The sequence below is a fragment of the Egretta garzetta genome, unplaced genomic scaffold (genome assembly GCF_000687185.1).
Source record: "Egretta garzetta isolate BGI_Z169 unplaced genomic scaffold, ASM68718v1 scaffold85, whole genome shotgun sequence".
Taxonomy (NCBI): domain Eukaryota; kingdom Metazoa; phylum Chordata; class Aves; order Pelecaniformes; family Ardeidae; genus Egretta; species Egretta garzetta.
Genome location: NW_009259718.1, coordinates 1,111,237 through 1,121,263, shown reverse-complemented (window position 1 = coordinate 1,121,263; position 10,027 = coordinate 1,111,237). Strand labels below are relative to the sequence as shown.

Below are 10,027 nucleotides of genomic sequence, written 5' to 3'. Positions count from 1 at the left end.
TTGATACTGGGGGTTACCCCGACCCAGGTGCAGGACCTTGCACTTGGCCTTGTTGAACCTCATGAGGTTCACACAGGCCCACCTCTCCAGCCTGTCCAGGTCTCTCTGGATGACATCCCGTCCTTCTGGTGTGTCAACCGCACTACTCAGCTTGGTGTCATCCACAAACTTGCTGAGGGTGCACTCGATCTCGCTGTCCAAGTCACTGATGAAAATGTTAAACAGCACCGGTCCCAGTACGGACCCCTGAGGGACACCACTCGTCACCGGTCTCCATCCGGACATCGAGCCATTGACCACTCCCCTCTGGATGCGACCATCCAGCCAGTTCCTTATCCACCGAACAGTCCACCCATCAAATCCATAGCTCTCCAATTTAGAGAGAAGGATGTTGTGGGTTTGTGGTGGTTTTATGTTGACAGAAATGTAGATATAGTAAATGTCCAGCGAAAAAGGTGTGTTGGCTTCCACTTGTCCTACCAAAAGTCCTTTGTGCTGGCCTGAACAGTAGTCACCGCAATAGCATTTTCTCCTTCCGCACTGCACGAGCTGTGTCAGCAGGGAAGACCTGAGACCATTTGCGTTCATTCATTTACTGCAAAGAGACCAATTTTTCACCATTCTCACAGCGCAGTGACCCCAGAGGCTCGTTTGGTTCAGCCGTCTCCCGCACCTGTCAGGATGCAGAAGCCGGCAGAGCGGCACAGCCAGGCTCCCACCCCGCCGGCAGCTGGTGAAAGAGAAGCGGGGCAATCAGAATTTCCCCGGTGTTTCCACTGTACTGGTGCAGCCCTTGGAGGCGTCTGCTGTGTTTGTTTCGGGTATGGGCTCCTCCCCAGGGTTGTTCTGGCTCCTGCGAGGAGAGGGAATGGTGCATTCTTGTGCTGTTGATTTATGATCCCAGTTCCCTCTCACTGTGCTCATTTTCTTTCTCAAAGCACATTCTGCAAAGCTTGAAAAAACCCACCCCACACACGACAATTGAAAGCAGTTTCTAGAGCAGAGCTTCCTGCAGGAATCCTGCCGTGGCCTTCAGTTTACATGCTAGGCAATGTCATGTGGAAAAGATGGCTTTACCCTGACGGCGTCCCTTACATCGTAACAGAAGCCAAGACATTTATAGCTCAGCCTGTGCATAGCATCTGGAGTCCCCTGCCCCCTCGCTGTCGTGCAGAGGGCTGTATCCCTGCCGAAGCCCGGAGTGCTGCAACCAACATCCATTCCCACACCTGTTGGGGTACGTATCTTCTCAAAGCCACGTCAAATTGTACAACGAGCCACACGGCGACTGTTTATTTTGGCGTACCATCTCAGAAACACAGTAATGCCTCAAACTGGTTTGCTCTTCCCGTTCTACTGTTCTGCTGCATCAAGTTTTCCATGTCTCTCTTATTACATTGGATCCTGTGATTCATGCTATCCTCCCTCTTTCAACCGGGCTAAATTTGTCCAAGGTGGCCTGAGGCAAAAAGCCGATCCCTGCACAGCTTCTCCTCCCACATGGTGGAGAGTGTTTCTTGATATGTTTCTGCATTTGCTACCTTCCCTTTTCCTGACTGGCTGTGTACGCTATGAGAATTTTCCCAAATCCCCAAACCCTAACGGGATCGTCCTCACGAGAGTCCTAATGAAAACTCATCCCCCATCTTCGACTCCTGCCGGATTTCGCAGTACTTACAGAGGCTGCCTGACCCCCCCAGCCACCCGGTGCCCCTGGTTCAGTGATCTGGAGCCCAGCAGCGGTTTCTCGGTGTGGGTCCCATTTTCCTCTCTCCAGTTCTTATTTACAACTCAGTGGAATACGGGGGTATTCAGACTTTTCCTCCTCTCTCCCTCTCCTCCTGCCTCCTGCCCCCCCCCCCAACCCAATCCACAAAACAGAAACCTGACGAAAATTTTTTCCAGGAGTGCGCCAATGAGCCTGAATTTTTGACCAGCTGCTGGTTTGTGTTTTGAAGGCGCAGCGCTCTGTTCAGAATTAGTTAGCTGGGCCACACCTGAGGCTTTACAGACCCAGCACAACAAACGGGGCTACCAGTCACAGGGAAATGATGGAAGCACGCAGAGATCAGCCCATTAGCGCGTTAGCACGCAGAGCTAATACTCCTATTTGTTGCGTAAGTTGGAGCTATCAATGAGTCAGCATTTTGGGTGTGGTGGCGTGGCTGTGCCTGCTCCTCCAAAAGCTGGTGCGTTTGGCATTGGTATCGGTGTAAATGTACCTTCCAGGTGCTAAACCCACAGACCTCAGGAATTTTGACAGGTGAGTGCCTGGAGAGCCGAGCGAGTCCCTGACAGCTCTCTGATCAGATGCATTGCGCATGTCTGCAGCCTGCTGATTTCTGACATCCTGAGCTGGAGCACCCCCATGCTTGCAAACAAGGCAGAGCCAGCATCCTTTCTGCATAGTCCCCTGGAGCTGGAAAGCCAGAGTGACTAACACTGTTCTAAGAAAAATAAGATTCTTTCCAGAATTGTTCTCCTTTGGGATGATAAAAAGCATGAAGAGGTCAGCCCAAAGAGTAACATTTCTGGAAAAGCCATAAGCACTGGCTAATGGGTTCTTTGCGCAAGCTACATCAGCCCCCGCCATGTCACTCAGCTGTCACCTAGCCTTAGTTATTAGTGCCAGACGCTGCCCGGTTGGCAGGAACCACTCTGCTGAGGTCAAGGGTGCCTTTTCTTTATGCAGGGACTAATTATGTGAAAAGATGATGCAAGATCTGACCGTCTTCATTCAACTTTAACCCTTTATTAATAGCAGTGCTAGTGCAGGAAGGCACTCTTTGCTTTACTCCAACAAGGAAATCAGTGGGACATGCTTGAGAAAAGACTCTGTCTATGGTCTCAACTCAACATTTCCCACTGCTGGCATATTTTTGCATTTAATGTTATTGATGCAAGAAAATACCATCAAAAGCCCAGGTGCAGATCTTTATTGGTCTGTGCCAGGAAAACAAACAGGAATGCTAACGCTGCTTTCTCACTTAAGCTTCTCTTAATAATTAGAAGAGGAAAATTAGCTAGTTGGGGAGGGGGTGGAGGAGACTGGACCGGGGCTGCCACACCAAAATGTATACAGACTGGTTGCAGGACAACATTACTGGCAGGCAGCAGGAGGGACAGCCCAAGGGAGAAAGAGGATTTTCCATTCCGGGGGCCCTGAAAAAAAGTAAATATAATGTGCTTCCCTCTCCTTCACCACGCTCTTGAGCTCAAATTACAGAGGGGAAGGGAAACTCACCTGGCTCATCTTCTGTCTCTAGGAGGCTGTGGGATCCCTGGCTGATCCATCGGAAGGGTTTACTGCTGTCTCTCCTGGGCTTTCTTCGCACGTGAGTTCAGCAAGTTCCCGTGCAACTGGGGCAGAGCAAGTGCTGCCAGCTGCACTTGGTCCAGCAGCTGTCCCACTCAAAGCAGCGTTGGCTGTCCCAGCAGGAGGCTCTCCCTTTATCTTGCTGGCAGATGTCTCCCGATCTGGTGCCTGATCAGCCACTACTTTCTCTACACCCCTGTGGATGATCTGATGAGCAGTGTAGAGGTGTTTTCTTTGGGACTGCCTCACTGTGCATAAAAAGAGGTAAGGCTTTTACTTGGAAATGTACAGCAAAGCATTCTCCATAGGGAAGATGGGAGGGATAGGTTTTAGCCTTCCTGCAGCTGTGGAAAAGCCTATCTCAGGAAAAAAAAAAATCACGCCCATGTAAGTTTGGCTGAAAGCGTTCTACTGCCACCTAATAGCAGCAACCAACTTTGCATTTCACTTTGAAGAATAGTCCCTACAGTGGGAAACACAGCCAAAGTGTTTTCCTTTCCAGCTTACAGCATAACTGCCTAGGCTATGTTACCAAGCTTTAAAATAACTTCTCCTTCAGCATCTGTTAATTTCAGCAGGTCTCTGGAAGACTGGAGCTGAAATCTGCCCTCTCCTGTGTTATGATTTTGCCTGCACTGAGAAACTCTTACTGAGTTCAAAGTAAGACTTGGAAACAGTATAGACACATTAAGTCACTTACCTTACCATCTCCCTTTTGCTACTGCAGGATGGTTCTTTACTGTGCTTTACAGTTTTCATCCAATTTCATTTGTATATATTTCCAGCCTACCTCTTGGGAAATAATTACCCAAGCCAAATAATTCACAATTCTCTTCACTGCTCTTCGCTATTCTTTGTTCCCTCTTTCTCTCTCTAGACTTACAATGCTGGTAGACAATCATGGGGATTGAAACTGCGTGCTTGTCGGGAGGGTGTGGGGAATGTTGCAGGAAGAAGCTGTGACTCTCATTGCATCACTACCCTGCAAAAGTCCAAGACTTCCTTGTTGCTTTGGTCTGTTTATGTTGTAGGGCTGAGCTGTACTTTAACTGTGAAACTGAGCCACTGGTGTCTTGCATGCTGTCATACAGTTCTGCAGACTGCCACTGACTCAGTCGCTCAACGTTACTAACCCATCCTGTTTAATGTTCATCCATCCCCCAGGTCCATTTTGTCGGCAATGAATGCAACTGGATCTCATGTGCATTTGAAAAACTGACCTTCACCAGCCAGCTCGCAATTCCCAGGAGAGCTTTCTCTACCCAAGGCATTTTGGCCTCAGTCGTGTATGCATTAGCTGCATCAACTACAGCGGGAATACTCTCTTGGTATTGCTGCAGCTTCTTCCTCCATCCACAGTGAATTCCATCTAAAAGAAAGCAGGCTCATGTTGGTGAGTGATTGTCCTTCTAAAAGCAGGTTTTTTCGTATCAGCACATTGACTTCTACTTCCAGTGAGGGAGGGTTCAGAAGTGAGGTACAGAGTGGTTTCAGGATGAGCCAGTATTGGATAATCCCTGATTTTATGCATAGGAATGTGACAAAAAAGAGGGGAAAAAAATAAGAAGAGAAGAAAAGACTAGGTAATGGCAAAATAGAGATGTTTAAGAGGAAGCTAAAGTGTAAGCAAAGACTGAACTTGCAGGCCCTCAAATCTTTGTTCTACCAATGGATTTGCTCCTTTAGCAAGCCAGACAACTGTGCTCTCAGATCACTCCCTGCTAGTTTCAAGGAAGGTGTATGCTCCAGCATGTGCCAGGCTGCTAAAACACGGTTTTGTAGTGAATAATCTGGCTCACTACAGGGAAAGCTTAAAAAGCTGCTGCTGGAAACGCAATACGCTGATGTGCTCATGAGATCTAATGTCATTCTTTGATACCATTTCCTTTGGATTTACATGGAATAGTTACTGATTCGGCTTCCCTGAAGGTATCACTGTGCAGGAGGCTTATGGCAGGATGTGCTCATCAGAGCACACTTTTGGTAGAATTCAGCTATCTCTTAAGTGTATGGAGTCCCCTCCACCCTATGCAGCATTAGCAGAAGAGAGCATGAGCCAGGTCTCTTCCTGACATTTGCTATCTGCTGTCACAAGAATATTGTGGCAAATTTCACCTGATCACGTTTGAAGGAGCTCTTACACTTTTATCACCTATTGCTCTAGCTCTTCCACCAGCATCCACTTCAATTTTTGGCTGGGTCTAGCTCTGCTTTCCAGGCAAACCCACTGCAGCTATCACAGATTTTGAAGATTTTTTTTTTCCTCTGTTGCTTGGGAGTGCTTCTGAGGTGCTTTGTTCATTAGCTGCTGTTGCATTTAAGCCCAGTACATGTTTTCTTCCTTGCTGGCAGCTCTGTATGTCCAGAATCCTAGGCCATCTCCAGGTCTTCTCTTTCTGTTCTCCTTTCTGAGACGGGCTAACCTGTGCATGTCAGTGCTTCATTAACTAAAATTGCATCACCTGCTTTGGTAGGCTTGCAGAAGCAGGGCTAAGGAGAAGGGAGCTGATTTAAGCTTATGCAGAATTTCCAGCTGCTGAATAGATACTGTTGTTGTGACAAATACACAAACTAGGAACAAAAAAGTTTGCACAATTCAGAGACCACAAAATGTGTTTGCAGAGTTTGTGCTTTCATTCACAAAGCAACAAAAAAAGCAATGAAGTAAGTGCCTTTGTTCTCAAGTCAGAGAAGTACACTGTGGCAAGGACCACTTCAGACTCTATTGTGATACAATTGCTTTTCTTAGGTTATATCCACTCTCTATGGGTGACTGGTTTAGTCACGGTCTTCTGAGTGTGCTGGTCAGTGGAAACATCCCAGTTAAGAACAGCCACTTATTCATGATACTCAATGTAATAAATAGGTTTCCAGGGCCTTCCCCTCTGTATTTTGACAGATACTATTCCATTTTGGCTAAACAGAAGCATCTTTTACAACTGCAAGATTATCTTAATTAAAACATGATGCCACTACAGTCAACCCTAAAACCTATCTTCGCTTCTAGCTCTCAACCAATTGGGGGGGGGGGAGAGGGAGGACGAAAGCATAGGAAAGCATATAATCTTTCATCTACATATGGCATATATTTAAGTAATCTGCCTGTTAAAGATTTCTACAGTTTTTAGGAACTGCCATATAACAGACAATTCACAGCCATGCTACTTAAAGACTTTTCCCAGGTTGTTTTTGAAGGTGCAATGGGCTGCTTCTTTCCATGTACTTTTATCGTTGCAGATAGATACACTAAATTTACATCAGGTCTGAATTCAGGCCACCATTTTAAAGGACTAAAGTTCAGGAGAAATTGGTGAAAAGGGTCAGAGGGCTTAACTTCTACCTGCAGAGCGCAAAAGAGGAATCTCAGAGAACTGAGACAACTCTTGGCACTGCATCTTTCCTTTCAGTGAGCTAGGGTGAGGAAGGTGAACCAGTTCACAAAGAGAATAAAGTTACTGGACTCCTTACCTTTTTCTCTGATAGACATTTTCTCTGCTTCTGGAATCAGGAAATCATAAACCAGCTCTGCTACAATCTCTTCTGACTGTAGGCGAGTTCGACTACAGAACAGATGCAGAGTGGTGTTAGCATTTTAATTTTCTTTCCGGATCACCTCTGCAAACACAAGACTCCCTGGTAAATACTCTATTTTCAAGGGAGCGTATTGTCATGGCAATAGTTGTCAGCTGGGCGTCTCTTTATCCTACAAATGGGTGACAGTGTGACTATTCCCCTTTACCCTGTGCTGCCAGTGTGTTCAATACTGCACTGGAAGGCAGTATTTCCAGGGAGAAGATCACCCTAGACTCTTATCCTCAAAGGTATTAAGGAGCCCAGTTCTCACTGATGACAAACTCAGTTAGACACGCGGATACCTCTGAGGATTTGCATCTTTGTCAATTTAGCCTTTGGCCCATTGCTGAGTTTGCTAAATTCTTCCCTTTTGTGACTCTGCATTTGGCTGGTCCCCGTGCTCTTTTCCATGCCTGTGTTTGGTGGGTTCCCAATTGGCCCAGGGGCTGCATGCATTATCTACGCTTCATTCTCCCCGAGGATTTCAACATTCTGGTTGTATTCATCTAGTTACAAAATACACAGCTGCTGTACCGTAGGAGAGTCACTGTGTCATTGGGATTTTTATGGCTCAATTCCAAAAAAAGAGCATAGAAACTGAACTGGAGGTTTGGCAGGTCCTAAAAAGTATTCACTGCTGATGCCCCAGCCAAACACAAGACTGTGGTGTTCTCAACAACTTATTCTACTCAAAGTGCCTTGTCAGGCAGCCATCAATATGACTGACCCCCATGGAAATTGGCAGTTTCTTAAAGAACAGCCACCCCAGAATGAAAGGCTGCTGTATCTTTTAGCATCTCTTTCAAACGGATTTTCTGTAGTAGTGTAAATAAATGAAAAGACCAGTATGAATGGGTATTGCTTTAGGCAGTTCCCAGATTCACTTAAAGCTCAGTCACAGCATCACATTGGCATGGAGAAGCCTAAAATGGGCGATTCACAGGTCCCACAAGTGATTTGCAGAGGGAATCTGGCACATGCTGTATAGAATAAGGCTCTGATGGATTTATATGCGCATACCAGGTAGTAACAGTGAGGTTCCCATACAGCAGTCACACTAATGAAGCGATCACGAACAGTATTGCTCTGCCCTTCCCATGTCTTGGATTATAGATGTAACCACAGATGCAGATGGTCAGGCAGGTTCTAAACTGCTGTAAACAGCCTCTAACGTGCTGTTTAATAACATACCGACTTTCCATTTCATAAGCAATGTCATTGATTTCTACAGCCATTCTCTGAATCTCTTCCCTGGCTTGTTCTTCAGCTGTGTTCTCCATGCTACTGAGGATAATGTCTTCCAAATAGGAGTCAATAGTGCTCTGGTACACTTTCACCACCTGGAACACAACACCAAGATATTGTTCCTCTGCCTATTGCTGTGCCAGGAGTGTGGTGGAAGCAGATTTCCAAAGAAGCGGGAACAACAAATTTTCACCAGACTCTTAATTTCAGACAGGCCAGCCTGAGATTGGGTTTCAGAGGTGCTTTCTGGGAAGCAAACTTATGTAAACATGTATTTTCTGATAATTCTTTCTGAGTACTAATAGAACAGAAACAAGTGCAGGAAAGAACCAGTGGTGGAAGAAAAACTTATCCACAGATCCAATTCTGCTGCAGCAGGTTAGTTCTGTGAATGCAGTGGCAGTTGCTTCCTCAGTTCTCATGGTCCTCTGAACAACAACTGCCAAATAATAATCATCAGTGTTGACTTCAGGAAATTAATCAGCTTTCATCCAAGCAAATCCTGAAGGAAAAGGTTCCATCAAGTCAGTCAAAGTAACATGAATAAAACCGAGATAAAATTATTGGTTTCCTTATAATGGTTGTAGAGCAGAGATTCTAGAAATGGGTGTTTTCCTTCTGCTAGTCTGAAGGTCATAAGCTTATGGGACTTTGACCTTCCTTACTTCCCACTCAGAGGTGCAGAAAAGAGGAGAAGCTAAAATTAAAAGAAAAATAAACATGATGCCAGACTCTCCTGGTATTAACCTCCTCCCACAAAGTTTGAAAATTATTGGTTTATTCAGTTAGGCTCCCACTCATTCCTTTCAACTGGGAGAAACATGCTTTATGCAGTCAGGAGCTAGGGAATAGCAACAGGACTATAGAATAGTTATGGAATATGGTAATTCAGGATTTTTGTTTCTGGATCACAAGGTTATGTTATCCATTATCATTACTTCAAAATATTTTTTGTACCTCTTGTTATTTGCAGTCTACTCGTGGAGGGCAAAATCTTTCCAAAACCTTGCTTAAAAAGGCGTCCTTCCTGGGATAATACTATCCAACACCTAACAGTTCTGCTGGACAGACCAAGTGCTGAGAAAACATTATTCCTAAAGATGATCTAGGTACATCTGTTCTCCATAGGCGTTTGTTGTGGAAATTTAGAAATCTACATCCATTCATGATATGCCTAACAGGACTGTTTGTAGGAGTATTCCGATCATCCTTAATTTAACGGGCATGACTCTTATAGGAAGGAATCACCCTCTCTTCACTAAGCCTTCCCCCTCAATTTTAAAACTAGCCATCACCAAAGTCAGAGCTGAAGCACCTCCCTTCCATCTGGACCTTCCCACAGGAAGGCAGTTCCTACAAACCGCCCACAGTCCCACCAGTCTCCCTCTCTTGCCTGTCTGAAAATCTCATCTTCTTCCTGACGCAGCCTCTCTTCCACCTGACGACGGCCGCTCTCCTCCGCTTCCCGCATCCGCCTCTGCCTCTCAGCCAGCATGACAAAAGCATGGATCTTCCGTTCTTCTTGCAGCCTCACCAGCTCTTTGGACAGGAAATCAAATATGTTCGCCAGTACCCTTCCTTCTTCCCTGGCCAAGTGGTTTTCCACTGATGACAGCTTTTAAAAAAAAATGCAAATAATTGTGTTACAAACCCCAGGAATGTTTTTTGAAGTCCCAGGACTACCACAGGCATGTGAAACAGCTCTGCAACATCCACTCAGACCAGCCATGGGACAACCCTAGGAGTTTTGCATTCTTCTTGTTTTACATGCACTGGCCTGGATTCTGCATAATGTAATGTTCCTGGGTATAGGCTCTGATGGCATAAAGAGGCTAAAAGATGGCAAAACTAGTCAGGGTGGGAACAGTCCCGATACTGTCACACTAGGGCAAG

General features: G+C 45.8%; 1 protein-coding gene across 4 annotated transcripts in view; it reads right to left on the bottom strand.

The window, feature by feature from the left end:
- Nucleotides 1-781: 781 nt before the first annotated feature.
- The window catches only part of CFAP91 (cilia and flagella associated protein 91), a 32,630-nt gene continuing 23,384 nt past the window's right edge, over nucleotides 782-10,027 (bottom strand). For 3 of the 4 annotated variants that reach the window (XM_009639093.2, XM_035894589.1, XM_035894590.1), the window contains 5 exons: nucleotides 9,528-9,749; nucleotides 8,081-8,229; nucleotides 6,785-6,876; nucleotides 3,245-3,564; nucleotides 3,029-3,162 (listed from right to left, as the gene is read on the bottom strand). In XM_009639093.2, coding sequence (XP_009637388.1) covers nucleotides 3,263-3,564; nucleotides 6,785-6,876; nucleotides 8,081-8,229; nucleotides 9,528-9,749 — 765 coding nt within the window. In that variant the 3' untranslated portion in view covers nucleotides 3,029-3,162; nucleotides 3,245-3,262. Of the gene's footprint in view, nucleotides 854-3,028; nucleotides 3,163-3,244; nucleotides 3,565-6,784; nucleotides 6,877-8,080; nucleotides 8,230-9,527; nucleotides 9,750-10,027 lie in introns of those variants that run through there. The other variant, XM_035894588.1, reaches the window with a different exon arrangement.